Source organism: Macaca fascicularis, chromosome 11, assembly GCF_037993035.2.
Source record: "Macaca fascicularis isolate 582-1 chromosome 11, T2T-MFA8v1.1".
In the NCBI taxonomy this organism is placed as follows: Eukaryota; Metazoa; Chordata; class Mammalia; order Primates; family Cercopithecidae; genus Macaca; species Macaca fascicularis.
Window position 1 is genome coordinate 1,052,679 of NC_088385.1, and position 20,057 is coordinate 1,072,735.

The 20,057-nt window shown below is 39.2% G+C and overlaps 1 protein-coding gene across 2 annotated transcripts in view; it reads right to left on the reverse strand.

Annotated features, from left to right (window-relative positions):
- Positions 1-232: 232 nt before the first annotated feature.
- The window catches only part of KDM5A (lysine demethylase 5A), a 94,303-nt gene continuing 74,478 nt past the window's right edge, over positions 233-20,057 (reverse strand). Inside the window, exons 25-29 of one of the 2 annotated variants that reach the window (XM_074006003.1) lie at positions 14,691-14,850; positions 13,215-13,435; positions 10,022-10,432; positions 2,128-2,344; positions 1,014-1,554 (exon numbers count right to left, since the gene is read on the reverse strand). In XM_074006003.1, coding sequence (XP_073862104.1) covers positions 2,138-2,344; positions 10,022-10,432; positions 13,215-13,435; positions 14,691-14,850 — 999 coding nt within the window. In that variant the 3' untranslated portion in view covers positions 1,014-1,554; positions 2,128-2,137. Of the gene's footprint in view, positions 2,345-10,021; positions 10,433-13,214; positions 13,436-14,690; positions 14,851-20,057 lie in introns of both variants that reach the window. The other variant, XM_005569714.5, reaches the window with a different exon arrangement.

A 20,057-nucleotide genomic window follows, 5' to 3' on the forward strand; every position in this document is an offset into this window, starting at 1 on the left:
ACTTATGAAATCGGTTCATTAGTTGCCTTGCAATATCCACTGAAATCTTGGATCATACACAAACTTACTTGAGATGAGACCTCAAGACACATGCACAGCAACACTAACAAACCTCTGGACAAGTCAAAACACTTAAAAGGTTATACAGTATTAAGGAAAGAATGAATAAAAAGTAGGTAGTATGAACTACAGAGAAAACATTTACATAAATTGGATTTTATAAGAAAACATGTTTCTTTTTTTTTTGTAAGATGCCTTTTGAGTTAAATCTCATACCCACTCAAACTGTAACTGGACAGTACATTTCACTTCTAGTTACTAGAAGACAGTTCTTTAAAAGAGACTGGGGCAAAAAGGGAAAAGGAGACTATAAGCCGTTGCTAGGTCCACCCCAATCCCCCCTTTAAAAGGAAAACTGATGAATTTAAGTCAAACCACAGATTTTTTTAAACCAAAATAAACACACCAGACAGACAGTGATGACAAAACACTATTTTTAGTCTTTTTTTTTTTTTGTCCTTTAAAAAAAATTAGTCCCCTTCTACTAAGAGTCTACATACAGCTTACCTAAAATCTTAAGAACAGAGAACACAACAGGAGGGAAGAGGACACAGCACCATAGTTTCAAACATTCACACACAAAAGAAAAAACAGCCAGCACAGACTAGAGTGAGACCAAGTTTCCCAACAGACAGGAACAAGTCCCAACATACAAAGGACATATAATTATCTATATGAACAAAAGCAAAATGGAAGATCTGGTCAGGCTGGGATGGAGGAGGGACTGCTAACTCCTTGTACTACAAGGAAGGAATGGGATTTTTTTTTTTAAAGCAAAAAAGAAAAAGCAAGCCCCCAAATGGATTTTTGATGTTGAAACTCTGTCATATGCTGCTGGTAACAGTAAATATATATATTTATATATTCATATATGTATATTAAAAAAGGAAAAATAATCTATTTATAGAACAGTCAGTAGTCAGAGACATTTAGAAAAAAGTAAAAACAAGTCCTTTTTTTTTCTTTTTAAAAATGGATTTACTAAAATAACTTCATCACCCAGAGGTACTACAACCCCGCATCCTCTGATGAAGCCATGGCGTTATTCAACAGCATCTGCTGCGGGCCGTAGTTAGAAATTGCCAGTGTTGGAAACAGCAGACATTGGGGTCAGGGCTGCAAGGCAAAAAGCTGTTATTTGCTGGTCTTGCTCATGGCCATGCCTGAAGCCTGGTGTCTGGAATACTGTGAATGAAGTTTTCCCCGAAAAGCATGCATCACTGTGGCTCAGTAAGATAGTATGACTGGTCATCGTCGTCATCTTCTTCTCTTTTTTTTGTGGCAGAGGCCTGAATCCATGTACCTGCTCTTCCCTAAAATGTAGACCCAAGACAGCAAGACTTTTCAATGCCAAAAAACGGCTCCTTGCCTTGTAGTAGGTTCTTCTCCCCAGAATCCAATCTAGTCCGATTTCTGATCTAGATGACATCCTCATCCTTACAAAGATAAGGTGACCTGCCCCAGCTGAGAGGTTCTCCTATTTGGGGTGTTCTTCTAGCACAAACAAGCACAAATAGCTGATGTCAATAGACTGATACCATTCCTTGACGTCTAACAGAAATAACTTTGGCCCTGTTACTCCTAGTTGTATCTTCAGGGCATTAAGCACCAGGTAACAGTGGAAGGAAAGTGGTGCTCCAATCCCTCTCCAACTATCCCAGTGAAGGTGATCCAAGCAATTAGCACCTTCAGTTGGTGCTGCTCCTAAGCTGTAAGTCTCTAACTACTGTCAGCTGGACAAAAGCCACACCCTACACGCCCTGTGAGCACACCAATGCATTAATACTAACCAGCCACCCTAGAGCTCAGTCAGGCATCTGGCCTTAATGCAGTAAACCACACTCAAAGAAGACATGAACTATTGGCTGCTGTGCCAAAGAAGACACCCTCTGCATAGACACGTTGACAGAATGTAACCCCCAGAGTCCATGCAGAGGAAGCCAGCACTAGGAGGACTTTCTCTGAAGGCCATTCATCTTTGGAAGCAACATTCCAAGTGGATAGAAACCACTCTACTTGATGGCTAAGGTCTCAATGTGGTCCATTTCCCCCATGTCCCAAACTAACCACGCATCTGCTAACTGGTCTCTTTCAGATCCTCCACTGGTAGTTTGTAGCTCATTATGAAGGAAGGAGGTGGTGCTGGACCTGGGCTAACTGGCCCCTGCTTCTTTGCACAGTTTACACAGATGTAATCTTCATTTTCAGCCATTTCTGGAGATACACCCACACAAACTTGATGAAACCACTCATCACAGCCACCATCACATTGTACCCAGTCTACCTGTAGGAAACAAGATTGGGGAATGTTAAGGTTACATAAACATTAAGCCTAGAATAAAAGCAAACCAAAGAGCTTTCTTGGCTTAAATGATAGCAAACAACTGGGATGTCTAGAGATAGGCAATGACTTCTTATGGGGTTATTTTTTAAAGACAGAAGCTGAGAAGTTAATACCCCAAAATTATATTTTACCATAGTGTGTCCACAAAATTAGGCCTCTTAGGTACTCCATTACCTCATGAATACCTGGGGCTCCTTGTGAGGCAGAAACATGTTTGAGAAAAATTTGACAAAAAGGGAACTTCTAATAGAGCAGTCAAGTAGTTTTAGCTAATATTAACAATTTCTAGGCTCTAAGACAATGCAATTATCAATCAAGAAAGGAAGAGTACAACAATGTGAAGGCAATCCTGTGTATTAGCTTTATTTCAAAGAGATAAGCCAAAGTACTAAGAGCATTAAATACCTTTTTAGAAAAGCAGTCACATAGGCCACTTTTAAAACTAATATTTTTTATTCTTCTCTTCTTCCGTTACAAATACAACTCCCTATAAAAAGTTAGCAAATATCAGATGTCAAATCTTACAAATTAACCAATTATAACAGTCAAAGACACAGGTCAATAGATCACTCTGGGGCTTAAAATTCAAATCTGAAAACCTGACAGGTCAGCGGCAGGTGTCAGACTTTGACCCTTCTGACAATACTCTGATTACAGGAGGCTAGGAAGGGATTGTAGTTTGGTGACTTTAAGCCTTGGACTTAAGAGTTAACAATAAAGTGACTTTTGGCTTTTGTATTTGAAGGCTGATTGTGGTAGTTTTTACAGCTAATGTCATGGCAGACAAGAACATTTAAGTTGAAAAGAGCCACTCTCCCTCACCTCAATACAAAGGTTGGTCATTTCATTGGCAACATAAGAAGCCACTTAAAACCGTGAGCTTTACCAGATATCAAAGGAAGGAACAGAAAGGGATCAAAGAAGTAACTCTATACAACTTATAAGAAAGAACAGATGAAGGAGGTTTTGGCTAGGTAAATGAGTTTCATTCACAGAAAGTGAGTGGTTTTCAAAATTCGTTTCCATGTCCTATAAAACAATTGTCAAACCACAGTAGTCATGTTAGTAGTTTTAGGCTTGTAATAAGGGGTGGGAAAAATAATTTGTCAAAATGATATTCTACTTGTATTGTTCTTATTCTAAAGTTCTAGATCTTAAGAAACAATACTGTTTAACATAAAGATTACTCAACTCAGAAGTTCTGAGTTTCAGTGTGTAATTTCAAGCAAGTCACTTAACCTCATTGAGTGGCTCAATTTCCTCATCTGAAAAATGCAGATGACATTAATTACTAGATTACCGAGAGGATCCAATGAAATAATGTATCGCAAAACACCTAATTCACTGCCTAGGATACTGGAGGCACTTTTCAGTCATGGTCTCGTGGCTCTACTCATTATCCTACACTACACAAAACGTTTTGCACCTTGATATAACTGTCTGCAGCACTGCTTTTCAAAGTGTGTAGACCACTGGCATCAGAATCATCTATTGTGTTTTGTTAAACATGCAGCTGGGACCTATCAGCCTATGAACTCAGAATGTCTGGGGAGTACAAGCCAGAAGCTTACATTTTTAATCAGCTCTCAAGTGATTCTCATATATTCTAAATCCGATTGCTGCTGGCCCTCTGTGACATCACTTCCTGTAAATTCAGAGCAACTTAACAATACCTTCCTAAACAGATTTTTGTTCTGTAATTGTTTGTTTAGCTTCTGAAGTCTGTGCAATAAAAAAACTCACCAAAATGTTCCTATTGTAGAAAACTAATCAGAGACCAAAAAATAAAAAGGGAAATAATGGCATCTGTGCAAAATGTAAAAATTAAAGTACTGCAAGCAGTCAAGACTCACAAAATGCTGGCTGTTTGTTAGAGTAGGTGCACTCAAGTGTTTTGGCTGTTTGGGACACATAAAGGGAACTGGATAAATTGTGGTTCTCTGTGCTGCCCAGGTTTGAGATACTATGCTGTTTATGATGGTACCCGTGAACCAACAGATACCTTTACCCTTACCTCCAACCCTCTTAATCCAGTCTAGTCCCCATTCATGCTAATCCATTGGATAAGAACATTATCAATGTATCAGTATTTGCTATAAAGAAGTGTCCCAGGTCTTTTGAAACCTAGTGTTTGCACTATACTCACTGGCTTACAATTTCCCAAAATTATCTCGCAAATAAGACAAGACTTTCCCTTTTGTGATTTTCACTCAAGGTCCCTTCCTAAGCCTAGATCTCCCATTTCAAAAGATCTATAACCTTTCTTGAGATATTGGTACACAAATTCTAACCTAGACTACAGGTTATGTAACAATTTAGCCTGATAATAGAACAAGTAAAAATAGTCCTTCTCTTTACCAATATCTTTTTTATCATGCTCATCTACTAACAATCAAATGTGAGTCCTACTCTTGTGTGAAAGGTCCACAGCATCATAAAGCAAACTAAAGTTTGGGATGCCAACCGAAGCCACAGATGATTCTGACACAGGGGCAACAGACCAGGTAGTGTCCTGAAAACTCAAGAACACGGAATTTGGAAAACTGTATAAACTGTCATTTCCCTTTTCATTATTTCTAGGGAGATGTATTTAGTGAATCACAAAAAGAATTATTAAACTTCACAGCTGTGAACTGTTCAAATACTAAATGATAAGAGATTCTACATCACAGTACAAATAGGTTACTATGTTTACATCTGGGGGAAATGTCTGTTTTAAAAAGAAATACATTAAAACGAAATATTAGTTTAATATTCATGTTTTGCTGTATGGTTTCATATTTATACTTAAGAAAAAATACTTGGCATAGTATATTTTGTTCATTTCTTAAAGAATAGTACTGCACTGGGAAAGAAGAAAATCTGGTAATTTAGTGATATTCTTAGCTTAGTAATTAAACTGAGCTTTTGTTATTTTGGCATTTAATATCTTTTGCACCCCAAGATTCCTAGTAAAAGCAGGATTTGAAAAAGGAAAACAATTCATTTAGTGAACTACAACACACGTTCAGAATCCTTGTGTATTATTTTCTTGGTGCTCTCAATATTCAGTGACCAACCCTCCCAATTTGCCGAGGAATGACAGATTTCTCAGTATGTGGGAATTTCAGTGCTGAAACAGGGAAAGTCCCAGGGAAACTGGGACAGTTGGTTACTCTAGCTGAACATCATGCACGCGTGTGCACGCGTGTGTGTGTGTGTATTACACACATTTAGGTAACTTAATCTTTGATTATCTGTGCCAAAAGGAGGTATGAACTAGTAAAGCCATTGAAAACGCAAATACCTTGATTGAGGCAACACCCCCGTGAAAATCTTAAATCAGGGTGGCTAATAAATAGTAAAAATCAGAGTTCACAAATTTAGTCTCTTAATTTACCACACAAAACTTCTCATGTAAGTAGGAATGGGTAAAGGAAAAGGTCGACAATAAGAGGGTTAAAAAAAGTGAAGAGAAAAAGAAGACTATTTTCATAAGTAAAACTATTAAATGTTTATTCTAATACAGAAGAAAAATACTACTTAAATTAGTAGCCTGAAAGAATTTGGTCTTTTTCCAGTTAACTTGTTTTATCTTTGGTACCAATAAGACTGAATAAAGAGTTCTGACAGAAAAAGATTCTGAACTTTAAAATTAATTTTTTAAAACTAGTTCTTTGTTAATAATAATTTCAGCTTGACATTAATTTAATAATCAAAGGAAAAATTATTTTTTCAAAACCTTTTATATTATTCTGGTATTGTCTTTCTTTTTCTAAAACACCTTGAAATTGAGGCTAGGCACATTTAAACTAGCCTCATTTAATCTTTCAATTTTTAAAAGAGTATTTCTCAAAAAGAGAGCTGGGCGTGGTGGCGTGTGCCTGTAGTCCCAGCTATTGAGGAGGCTGAGGTAGGAGGACTGCCGGAGCCCAGAAGATCAAGGCTGCAGTGAGCTATGACCACACACTGCACTCCAGGCTGGGCAACACAGTAGGACCCTGTCTCCAAAAAAAAAAAAATTCTATCTGCATATTTTGGGGGAAAAGTCATAGTCATTATTGGTTAGAGAAATAATAGTAATTACTGGTCAGAGAATTCACCTAAAAACAAGTGAACCCTAGAAGTTATTTTTTGCAGAATGATATTTTAAAAGAACAAACTGGCCGGGTGCGGTGGCTCACGCCTGTAATCCCAGCACTTTGGGAGGCCGAGGCGGGCGGATCACAAGGTCAGGAGATCGAGACCACGGTGAAACCCCGTCTCTACTAAAAAAATATAAAAAATTAGCTGGGCGCGGTTGTGGGCGCCTGTAGTCCCAGCTACTCGGGAGGCTGAGGCAGGAGAATGGCGTGAACCCAGGAGGCGGAGCTTGCAGTGAGCCGAGATCGCGCCACTGCACTCCAGCCTGGGCTGGGCGACAGAGCGAGACTCCGTCTCAAAAAAAAAATAAATAAATAAAAATAAAAAAAATAAAAAATAAAAGAACAAACTGCCCTAAAATGCATGATTTTCTTTTTTTTTTTTTTTTTAACATCATCTTGCCAATCTTTTTCTTTTTGAGACAGGGTATCCCTGTCTCGCCCAGGCTGGAGTGCAGTGGGGCAATCACAGGTGCAACCATAGCACATTAACTATAGCCTTGAACTCCTGGGCTCAGGCAATCCTCCTGTCTCAACCTTCTGAGTAGCTGGGACTACAGGGATGGGCCACTGCACCTGGCAAAAGCATTCTTTTCTTATTTTGTTCTAAACATGTGTGTTGTATATTAAGTTTTCTCAGAGAAATACTAAACACTGAGAAAGTTTTAACATTCTTTACAGAAACTTTTATAGAACTGTAACTGTTATTTAGTAAAATCAATGTCAGGAACAAACATGTAGAACCATAAAAATCGCAAAATAGCAGTAAGAGGCAAAATATCTATAATCTGTAATAACTTTTGCTTAAAATGAAACACATTATATAAACTAACAACATAGGGTGGGGCACACATTGCTCACCTTTATGTATTTTAACAGTTCAAAATAGACACTTTCTCTGAGCACTCAGCCAAATCTCCTTTTGCTCCATCAAAATGTAGATGATAACTCTAGATTTTGTTTAAAGATTTTGTTTACAAAACACCTATACTATTAGGAGCAAATCTCACAGTTCTTTCAAAACTAATGATCACATCTTAGCACTTACGTTGCATTTTTTGGTTAACAAGTGCTTTCATAGAGATTGTTTCGTCTTATCATCATAACCCTTTGAATAAGGCAGGGCACCTGTTAATTTGACAATTTCAAAGCAAATGAAAAAAAAAACAGCCTAAGTGTTTATATTGCTATAAGAAGACAACAGTAAGCCGGGTGCGGTGGCTCACGCCTGTAATCCCAGCACTTTGGGAGGCCGAGGCGGGCGGATCACGAGCTCAGGAGATCGAGACCATCCTAGTTAACACGGTGAAACCTCGTCTCTACTAAAAATACAAAAAAACTCGCCGGGCGAGGTGGTGGGCACCTGTAGTTCCAGCTACTCGGGAGGCTGAGGCGGGAGAATGGCGTGAACCCGGGAGGCGGAGCTTGCAGTGAGCTGAGATCCGGCCACTGCACTCCAGCCTGGGCGACAGAGTGAGACTCCGTCACAAAAAAAAAAAAAGAAGACAACAATAATAATAGATGAACTGAATCCTATTTAAATGCTGAGCAGAAGGGAGGGGAAAGATTAAGTGATAAGGAGAAAAAGTACAAAAATAAGACAAAGGCTCATGATAGATACAAACATGATAGAAAGAATGACAGGAAAGTTTAAAATGGAAACATCCTACCTTGCTGCTCATCTTTAAACTACCATAAAATTAAGGGAGAAAGAAAAGGGAGAAGGCTCTGCCAGTGCTGAGCCGCTGCACTCTGGTGCCCAAAGAGAAAGTTAACTCTTCCTCAGCCTCTTTAATAAACAAACTCAGATGGAAATAAACGCAAAATTAAAGATAAAAATAATATGCACATATATATGTACTAAAATGCTTTAAAATGTTTATAACATAGAATGCTTATACAATGAATAGATGCAAGTCAGTGAACAGTCTGACAATGACATAAAACAAATGCCATAGAAAAAAACTGGGAAGGAAACACTAAAATATTTACAGCTGTCTGCCTTGGAAGATTAGACTACAGGATATGTATTTTACTATACGCAGCATTCATTTTCCAAAAAATGAACAGAATGCCCCTAATACATCTCATTTAAATATGTGTCATTTAGTTTTGGAATGTGTTTTTGTACGTACACCTCAGTTACCGACGGGGCAGAGGTGTTAGTGGAGAGAGCCTGGTCTGAGAGCCGGGATCTAGGGATCTACTTTTGGTTTTGCTGCTGATCAGCTCTGTAACTTTGGTCACGTAATTACCTTCCCTGAGTCCTGGTTGCACCAGCTGTAAAATGAGCAGCCTGAACAAGGTAAACTCTTGGTCCCTTCAAGCTCTAAAAATGTTTAAGTATTTCATTGAAAAAGTGAGGGCATAACCTATAGGGAATAGAGATGCAGTTTTATTTGTTTATATTTTCAAACTGAGGCACTATGAGAATTCTAAACATCAAATAGTATAATGAGTATAATAAAATTAAAACTACAGATTTATCAATATTCTTGATAAGAACTGTAACAGGGGCCTCCAATCATTTAAACAACTGGAATTTTTCATTAAGTCTATTACTCTCAAAAGTTCGTATCTAAAGAACGGCCAAAACAGAATTACTACACTTAAATTTTAGGGTTGGAAATTTTAAAATAACGTTTTGTTTTGTTTTGTTTGAGATGGAGTTTCACTCTTTTTGCATAAGCTGGAGCACAATGGAGCGATCTCGGCTCACTCCAACCTCTGCCTGCTGGGTTCAAGTGATTCCCCTGCCTCAGCCTCCCGAATAGCTGAGATTACAGGTGCATGTCACCACACCCGGCTCATTTTTTGTATTTTTAGTAGAGATGGGTTTTCACCATGTTGGCTAGGCTGGTCTCAAACTCCTGACCTTAGGTGATCCACCCGCCTCGGCCTCCCAAAGTGCTGGGGTTACAGACATGAGCCACCGTGCGCAGCCTAAAATAATGCATTTATAGGTTTGAATTATTTGTTCCCAAAGATTGGAAGAAAATTATATTCCATTTAGGAGAGTGCTTACAGGTCTGAGTGTGAGTAAGATATGGACTAAAAGTTTCAAGTCTTTGGAATACAATCTTAATGCAATTGGCCACAGCTCTTACAATACTGGCCCAGGATTTTCTTCAGGCCACTGGACTATTTGACAAGGTATTTCGTTCTCTGAGTCACCTTACAGGGAAGGCACAAGATTATTCTGAAACTTGTTATGCCCACTGCATATGAAATGCACCATTTGCCAGGGAATGTCACATCTCTCTGCTCCTGTCTCATTATGTTCACTAAGTATATGATTTCTAAAATACAACACTTCTACTAGGCACATTAACAGCCTCACTTTTCAAAACAGTTTATAGAAATTGTACAAAAGATATTATGTTGGAAGTCCAAATCCTAGAATCAAAAACATACTATATATTGATATCAAACATGTGTCTCCACAACTGTTGTTCCTTGACCCTCTCATGCTTGACCATAAACAGTTGGAACTCACCTTGTCCTTGCAGGGCCTTTGGCAGTTCTGTGCTGCGCACACAGCATTCTCATCGTCAGACTCCTCTGCTCCTGACCAGTCATACTTTGAGGGAATGTCCAGCACTTTCTTCTCTCTTTTCTTTTCAGTGCTCTCTTTCACAAGTTCAACTTTGGCTGCAGCAGCCTTCTCCTTCTTTTTCTTTCTCTCTTCTTCTTTTGCTAGTTTCTTGGCCAGTTTATTCAGCTCCTTTGATTTGTCTGCACTTAATTTTAATTTCTTCTTTTTAGGTTTGTCCATTTTCTTTAACTCCTTGGACTTCTGTTTTCCTTCTCCAAAAAGTTGCTCTACCTTTTCTAGCTTCCGTTTCCGTTTCTTCTCTGAAGAGTCCTTTCCTTTCACTTTTAGTGGTTTCTCTTCCATGCTGTCATCCTTCAAAAATATAAAATTGGGAACAATTTTAAAGCAAGACAGTTAAAAAAACTACTTAGTATTACTCTCTTATATGAGGTACCTAGAATAAACACATTCAAAGAGACAGAAAGCTGAACAGAGATTACCAGAGGCTGTAGGGAAGAAGAAATGAAGATTTGTTTAGTGAGTACAGTTTCTGTTGGGACTAACTAAAAAATTCAGGAAATGAATAGTGGTGACAGTTGCGTAACACTGTCAATCTACCTAATGTAACTGAATTGTCTACCTAAAAAGAGTTAAATGGTAAATTTTATGTTATGTATATTATGCTACAATAAAAAAACATTTATGGGCCAGGCGCGGTGGCTCATGCCTGTAATCCCAGCACTTTGGGAGGCCAAGGCGGGTGGATCACTTGAGGTCAGGAGTTCGAGAGCAGCCTGGCCAACACGGTGAAACCCCGACTCTACTAAAAATACAAAAATTAGCCAGGCATGGTGGTGCATGCCTGTAGTCCCAGCTACTTGGGAGGCTGAGGCAGGAGAATGGCTTGATCCCAGGAAGCGGGGGTTGCAGTGAGCCGCGATCAATCCACTGCACTCCAGCCTAGGCCACAGAGCAAGACTCCATCTCAAAAAACACAAAAAGGATTTATGTTATTCTAAAGATATTTAAAAGACATTTTAAGAAGGCAAGTGTACTATTCAATGAAGATAACAGTAGAAAATCACAAGTCTGAAATGAAATATTTATCTTGTATTAGCTTACTAGGAGAAAAAGGGCACACACAAAAATTCAGTGCCAGCGTATTAACACAGTCTGTAGCGTCTCTGTTAGAGACGAAAACATACACAAAAAGCAAACTGTACTAACTTATGTAATAACTTCTGGGGTCTTCATTTATTACTAGTAAAGTTCTTTCTTAACCCAAATAATAAAAGCATTGGTAGTTATTTTTAAAAAGTCAGAAAAACATAAAATCGTGTCCATGATCTCATTACACAGAATATATAGTGACTTTGCCAACGGGTAGAAAACAGTTCGCGTGACAAAGCAAAAAAAAATCGTCATTATTGTTTTTGGCTTTTTAATACTATAGCTAGTATGTGCCAATGTAATAAACATTTAAAATTTTAATGGTAAAAGTGTATCTAGTAACAGAAAGAATGGGAGGGGGCATCAGAGAAAGAAATACTGAAGAAATGTAACATAAACCTAACAATTCCCTTGAGAATTCATTTTTCTATAGATTTGACACTTGAAAATCTTTGACAGGAACCTAAGAATCAGCAGAATCCAAAAGAACACTGGATTATAAGTGCCTTAAGTCTATTACATCTTAAATAAGATATTTAACCTCTTAATACTTTGTGCTTCCTTATCTGTAAAATAAAGAAGATTGGGTAAGACAATGAATGTGAAGAAAATGCTTTGCAGACTGGAAAACACTATCTAAATTAGGTTACCTAGACCTGACTTTCAAAACAAAAACAAACTATAGTATATGCTAAATACATCTGCATCAACTCCGGGTGGCATGGTACCGTTCCATTACATGGAAACAAGGAAACTAATGAAAAGAATACGAGTCAAATGGCAGAATTCGAATCCAGGTCTCTTTATTTTTTACTGGATGTGTGACCTTAATTTTCCACCTCTCATACTTACTTTCTTCATATGCAGAATGGGTAAAATACTTGCCCTCTCACTCCCCTACCCATTCCTCTTCAAGACGGTGGTAAGGACCAAATGAGCTCATGGATATGGTATCACTGTCTCATCAAATGAGCTCATGGAATTGCTACGTAAGTGTGATATATGAATGTGGACCTTCTCTCCCACTCAATCTACTTCTATTTAACCATCCCTGTGCCTCTTTTTTATAGCTACTATATATTCTCTCCTATCTCTGGGCCCTCCAATAATGACAGTCTGGGCTAAAGAGGTTGTTCTAAACTAGATGGTTATCAATCACACCCTTGCCCACTTCTTTTTAGCAAAAATGGCCGTTTTTTTCAACTTAGATACTACCCAAAAGCTTAATAAAGAAAACCCTAAGTCAAATCTCTGGTGTCCTACAAGAAGAAAAGGAAAGGAAAGGAAAGGAGAAAGGAGAAAGGAAAGGTAAGGAAAGGAGAAAAGAGAAGAGAAGGAAAGGAAAGGAAAGGAGAAAGGAAAGGAGAAAGGAAAGGAAAGGGAAAGGGAAAGGGAAAAGGAAAAGGAAAAGGAAAGGAAAGGAGAAAGGAAAGGAAAGGGAAAGGGAAAGGGAAAGGGAAAAGGAAAAGGAAAGGAAAGGAGAAAGGAGAAAAAGGAAAGGAGAAAGGAAAGGAAAGGAGAAAGGAAACGAGAAAAAGGAAAGGAGAAATGAAAGGAGAAAAAGGAAAGGGAAGAAAGGAAAGGAAAGGAGAAAGAAAAGGAAAGGAAAGGAGAAAAAGGAAAGGAAAGGAGAAAGGAAAGGAAAGGAAAGGAGAAAAGGGGGAAAGGGGAAAGGAAAAGGGAAAGGAGAAAAGAGAAGAAAAGAAAAAAAAGGAAAGGAAAGGAGAAAAGAAAAAGAAAAGAGAGAAAGAGAAAGAGAGAGAGAGAGAGAGAGAAAGAGGAAGGAAGGGGGGAAGGCGGGAAGGCAGGCAGGCAGGCAGGCAAGCCGGCAAGCCATAAAGCCCAATTTCTTTGACTGAAGTGGGAAAGTAGGCCAGCCAGATTACTGCCCTCAGCCATCCCTCTGCCAACATTTATGATACCTCTAAGGAACCCAGGCATTCTAGTTTTATAACCACTGCTTAAATAAGTATTAAATCCACACCTCCATGATATGCAAGAATCTGTCTTCAGATGGTGGGTGTGTGGCCTGCAAAATCCGCCATATGTGTTGAGTCTCGTCCAGAGATACTTCTAGGAGGTCTCCAACCATCATAAGTTCTTCCAGTTGTGCCTTAGCTCCAGGTGACAACTCCAGCACCGGAGGTTCCAAACTCCGGGGCACCAAAGGGCTCTTCCGAGGTTGTTTCCTTGGGGTGCTAGAACCTTTCCCAAAAAATACCATAAAACAAAGCAAATAAAAATTAAAACTATGGAAAAAACTTGTTTTCAAAGTAAATATTTACAATAGCCCCCCAGACCCCCAATACTAACTTCAGATATCTGGATTAATTCCATCCGTATGAAAATGTAAACACAATTAGAAACAAATACAGACCAAAAAGGCAAACAATTCCAAGGCCCACTCCAAAAAAAAAAATGGTTTGGGGTTATTAATAAAAAGCGGTTCTTCCAGCCGGGCGTGGTGGCTCACGCCTGTAATCCCAACACTTTGAGAGGCAGAGGCGGGCGGATCACCTGAGGTCAGGAGTTCGAAACCAGCCTGATCAACATAGTGAAACCCCCTCTCTACTAAAAATACAAAAAATTAGCCAAGCGTAGTGGCACATGCCTGTAATCCCAGCTACTCTGGAGGCTAAGGGTAGGAGAATCGCTTGGACTTGGGAGGGGCAGGTTGCAGTGAGCCAAGATCGCGCCACTGCACTCCAATCTGGGCAACAAGAGAGAAACTCCATCTCAAAAAAAAAACAAACAAAAAAAGGAGTTCTTTATCCTGAATGTCAATTTCTATTGAGTTTTTATCGTGTGGCAAGGGGAGCAAGGAACCAGAATCTCTCCATTTTAGAGTATACCAAAAGATTAAGCATTTAATAAAGCATTTGGCTGCCTTATATAAATAACTGGTTATCTTTCTAATGAACAGAAAATAAGACACAGTTCCATAAAATCCTGAATTTTATTATAAAGAGATAAACACCCTCCATTTTCCAAAGTTGTGACCTAAAGTAATGTGATTTGTTTTTGCTGAGGGAGAGAAAAATGAACATCACAGAGAAAATCACCCTCCAAGGAAAGGAAAGACTTTCTACAATTAAAGTAACCCAGAAACAGAGTAAATATGCTTAAAAAGCAGCAGTTCCACAACACCTGATAACGACCAAATAGAGGGTGAAGGACTACCTATCCGGGATTTTCTAGAACTGAGGCATGGGACTAGATGGCCCCTAAAGTTCTTCTAATTAGGACTCTAAAATTCTTTGTTAAGTTTTCACGTTGTGATGACAGAAAATGCAAATAGGGATTGGCTTTTCCTAAAGAAAACAGCATTTTCAGGTTCCATTAGCATTTCATGGCCAAGCATTGTACTCCACTCAAACGGGACTCACATTCTTGATTAACATAATGTTTTTCTCACTGGTTTTCTGCTTATCTTCCCCCCAGTTTTTTAAAGGAGTAATACCTTGAGAACAACTCTTGGAAGCAGAAGAGTAAGCATGCTCTGCACAAAATGAAGGTGCTGTCCACATGTGAGTCACCACCTCCTCAGATTTGATGGGAATCTCTTCATCACAAAAAAGATTGGGTTCAAGACTACTAGAGGACTTCACACTGGCTGTGTCCTGAAGAAGAAACAAAGAGAAGTATTCAGAATTAGAGTCATTTAACTTATTTTATGACAAGGCCCAAAATGGAGGCTTTCAGATTAAAGCTTCTAATATACTAAAAATATGAGATTAAAATTAAATATCTGATGTTAAACAGGATAGAAAATGTCCATTGGGGAGAAAAACCGTAATTGTGGCAGGCCAGGTTTCCATTAGCAACCAGAACAGTTTCTACTAACACATTACTATAATTCTAATTAATGTGTAAGTCAAATAGTAAAGAAATGGAGAAACTATGGCCTTCGTACAAGGGCTGAAATGTGAAAACAAACCCATTAAGATTTTCACCTGGGTTTTCTCAGACCCTAAAGCCTGGTAAGATTATGAAGGCATTCTCACACACACCTTGTGCCAGGGCCCACTGAAGATTAAGAAATTTTTCCAAGTCTCTAGAGAAAGCCTTCCAGACCCTGGACCCCACCCTAGATACAGTCGGAATGAAAGATCCTCGCTTGTAGGTGCGCCTCCCACACATAGACACAGAGTTTAGAATGAATACAAGTATTGAAAAAAACTTGTAACTTAGTTGGTCTGGTGAGTTATTCCATAACCAGTTGCAGAAATAAACTCCCTTCTTTCTCAGTCAGTCTGCATCTTCTTATTGGACTGAGAGAAAAAAGCACCTAGACCTTGTTCTATCCAGGAACATAATGACTACAGATTCAAGCCAAAAGACAGTATTAAGGTCAAAAAGAATCCACAGAGATAACAAACCTACCAAAAAATTACTATTGCTCTCTACATTCCTCCTCTCTGGGCAGGGCACCTCTGAAAAACAGGCAGCAGTCCCAGTCAGCGACTGCTAGATAAAACCCCCATCTCCCTGGGACAAAGCACCTGGGGGAAGGGGCGCTGTGGATGCAGCTTCAGCAGACTTAAACTTCCCTGCCTGAGGGCTCTGAAGAGAGCAGCAGATCTCCCAGCACAGCACTCAAGCTCTGATAAGGAACAGACTGCCTCCTCCAGAGGGTCCCTGGCCCCCATGCATCCTGACTGGGAGACACCTCCCAGCAGGGGTCAGCAGACACATCATACAGGAGAGCTCTGGCTGGCTTCTGGCCGGTACCCCTCTGGGACAAAGCTTCCAGAGGAAGGAACAAGCAGCAGTCTCTGCTGTTCTGCAGCCTCTTCTGGTGATACCGAGGCAGACGGTCTGGAGGGGACCTCCACCAAACTCCAGCAGACCTGCAGCAGAGGGGCCTGACTATTTGAAGGAAAACTAACAAACAGAAAGAAACAGTATCAACATCAACAAAAAGGACGTCCACTCAGAGACCCTACCCGAAAGTCACCAAAATCAAGGACCAAAGGTAGATAAATCCACGCAGATGGGGAGAAACTAGCACAAAAAGGCTGAAAATTCCAAAAACCAGAACACCTCTTCTCCTCCAAAGGATCAAATCTCCTCGCCAACAAAGGAACAAAACTGAACGGTGAATGAGTTTGACGAACTGACAGAAGTAGGCCTCCGAAGGTGGGTAATAACAAACTCCTCCGAGCTAAAGGAGCATGTTCTAACCAATGCAAGGAAGCTAAGAACCTTGAGAAAAGGTTAGAGGAATTGTTAACTAGAATAACCAGTATAGAGAACATAAATGACATGATGGAGCTGAAAAACACAGCGCGAGAACTTCGTGAAACATACACAAGAATCAACAGCTGAATTGATCACGCAGAAGAAAGGATATCAGAGATTGAAGATCAACTCAATGAAACAAAGTAAGAAGACAAGATCAAAGAAAAAACAGTGAAAAGAAACAAACAAAGCCTCCAAGAAATATGGGAATATGTGAAAACACCAAATCTACATTTGATTGGTGCACCTGAAAGTGACAGGGAGAATGGAACCAAGTTGGAAAACGCTCTTCAGGATATTATCCAGGAAAACTTCCCCAACCTAGCAAGGCGGGCCAACATTCCAATTCAGGAAATACAGAGACCACCACAAAGAAACTCCTCGAAAAGAGCAAACCCAAGAAATGTAATTGTCAGATTCAACAACGTTGAAATGAAGGAAAAAACGTTTAGGGCAGCCAGAGAGAAAGGCAAGCCCATCAGACTAACAGCGGATCTCTCCGTGGAAACGCTACAAGCCAGAAGAGAGTGGGGCCAATATTCAACATTCTTAAAGAAAAGAATTTTCAATCCAGAATTTCATATCCAGTCAAACTAAGCTTCATAAATGAAGGAGAAATAAAATCCTTTACAGACAAGCAAGTGCTGAGAGATTTTGTCACCACCATGCCTGCCTTTCAAGAGCTCCTGAAGGAAGCACTAAACATGGAAAGGAACAACTGGTACCAGCCACTGAGAAAAACATACCAAATTGTAAAGACCATCGACGCTATGAAGAAACTGCATCCACTAACGGGCAAAATAACCAACTAGCATCATAATGACAGGATCAAATTCACACAAAACAATATTAACCTTAAATGTAAATGGGCTAAATGCCCCAATTAAAAGGCACAGACTAGCAAATTGGATAGAGTCAAGACCCATCAGTGTGCTGTATTCAGGAGACCCATCTCACTGCAAAGACACACACAGGCTCAAAATAAACAGATGGAGGAAGATCTACCAAGCAAATAGAAAGCAAAAAAAAGCAGGGATTGCAGTCCTAGTCTCTGATAAAACAGACTTTAAACCAACAGAGATCAAAAGAGACAAAGAAGGGCATTACATAATGGTAAAGGGATCAATTTAACAAGAAGACCTAACTATTCTAAATGTATACGCACCCAATACAGGAGCACCCAGATTCATAAAGTAAGTCCTTAGAGACCTACAAAGACACTTAGACTCCCACACAATAATAATAGTGGGAGACTTTAACACCCCATTGTCAATATTACACCTATCAATGAGACAGAAAATTAACACAGATATCCAGGACTTCAACTCAGCTCTGGACCAAGCAGAACTAACAGACAGCTACAGAACTCTCCACCCCAAACCAACAGAATATACATTCTTCTCAGCAGCACATCACACTTATTCTAAAACTGACCACATAATTAGAAGTAAAACACCCCTCAGAAAATGCAAAAGAACAGAAATAATAACAAACAGTCTCTCAGACCACAGTGCAATCAAAGTAGAACTCAGGATTAAGAAACTCACTCAAAACCTCACAATTACATGGAAAGTTAACAACCTGCTCCTGAATGACTACTGGGTAAATAATGAAATGAAGGCAGAAATAAAGATGTTCTTTGAAACCAATGAGAACAAAGACACAACATACCAGAATCTCTGGGACACATTTAAAGCAGTGTGTAGACGGAAATTTACAGCACTAAATGCCCACAAGAGAAAACAGGAAAGATCCAAAATTGACATCCTAACATCACAATTAAAAGAACTACAGAAGCAAGAGCAAACAAATTCAAAAGCTAGCAGAAGACAAGAAATAACTAAGATCAGAGCAGAACTGAAGGAGAGAGAGACATGAAAAACCCTTTAAAAACATCAATGAATCCAGGAACTGGTTTTTTTTGAAAAGATCAACAAAATAGATAGACCGCTAGCAAGACTAATAAAGAAAGGAGAGAAGAATCAAATAGATGCAATAAAAAATGATAAAGGGGATATCACCATCAATCCCGCAGAAATACAAACTACCATCAGAGAATACTATAAACACATCTACACAAATAAACTAGAAAATCTAGAAGAAACGGATAAATTCCCGGACACATACAGCCTCCCAAGACTACACCAGGAAGAAGTCGAATCGCTGAACAGACCAATCAAGTTCTGAAATTGAGGCAGTAATTAATAGACTACCAACCAAAAAAAGTCCAGGACCAGACAGATTCACAGCTGAATTCTACCAGAGGTACAAGGAGGAGCTGCTACCATTCCTTCTGAAATTATTCCAAACAATAGAAAAACAGGGAATCCTCCCTAACTCATTTTATGAGGCCAGCATCATCCTGATAACAAAACCTGGCAGAGACACAACAAAAAAAGAGAATTTCAGGCCAATATCCCTCATGAACATCGATGTGAAAATTCTCAATACTGGCAAACTGAATCCAGCAGCACATCAAAAAGCTTATCCACCAATGATCAAGTCGGCTTCATCCCTAGGATGCAAGGCTGGTTCAACATACTCAAATCATAAACGTAATCCATCATATAAACAGAACCAATGACAAAAACCACATTATTATCTCACTAGATGCAGAAAAGGCCTTCAGCAAAATTCAACAGCCTGTCATGCTAAAAACTCTCAATAAACTAGGTACTGATGGAATGTATCTCAAAATAATAAGAGCTATTTACAAACCCACAGCCAATATCATACTGAATGGGCAAAAACTGGAAGCACTCCCTTTGAAAACCAGCACGAGACAAGGATGCCCTCTCTCACCACTCCTATTCAACATAGTATTGAAAGTTCTGGCCAGGGCAATCAGGCAGGAGAAAGAAATAAAGGGTATTCAAATAGGAACAGAGGAAGTCAAATTGTCTCTGTTTGCAGATGACATGATTGTATATTTAGAAAACCCCATCGTCTCAGCCCAAAATCTCCGTAAGCTGATAAGCAACTTCCGCAACATCTCAGGATACAAAATCAATGTGCAAAAATCACAAGCATTCCTATACACCAACAATAGACAAACAGAGAGTCAAATCATGAGTGAACTCCCATTCACAACTGCTACAAAAAGAATAACATACCTAGGAATACAACTTACAAGGGATGTGAAGGACTTCTTCAAGGAGAACTACAAACCACTGCTTAAGGAAATGAGAGAACACAAACAAATGGAAAAACATTCCATGCTCATGGATAGGAAGAATCAATATTGTGAAAATGGCCATACTGCCCAAAGTAATTTACAGATTCAATGCTATCCCTTATCAAGCTACCACTGACTGTCTTCACAGAACTGGAAAAAACTACTTTAAATTTCATATGGAACCAAAAAAGAGCCCGCATAACCAAGGCAATCCTAAACAAAAAGAACAAGGCTGGAGGCATCACGCTACCTAACTTCAAACTATACAACAAGGCTGCAGTAACAAAAACAGCATGGTACTGGTACCAAAACAGATATATAGACCAATAGAACAGAACAGAGGCCTCAGAAATACCACCACACATCTATAACCATCTGATCTTTGACAAACCTGACAAAAACAAGAAATGG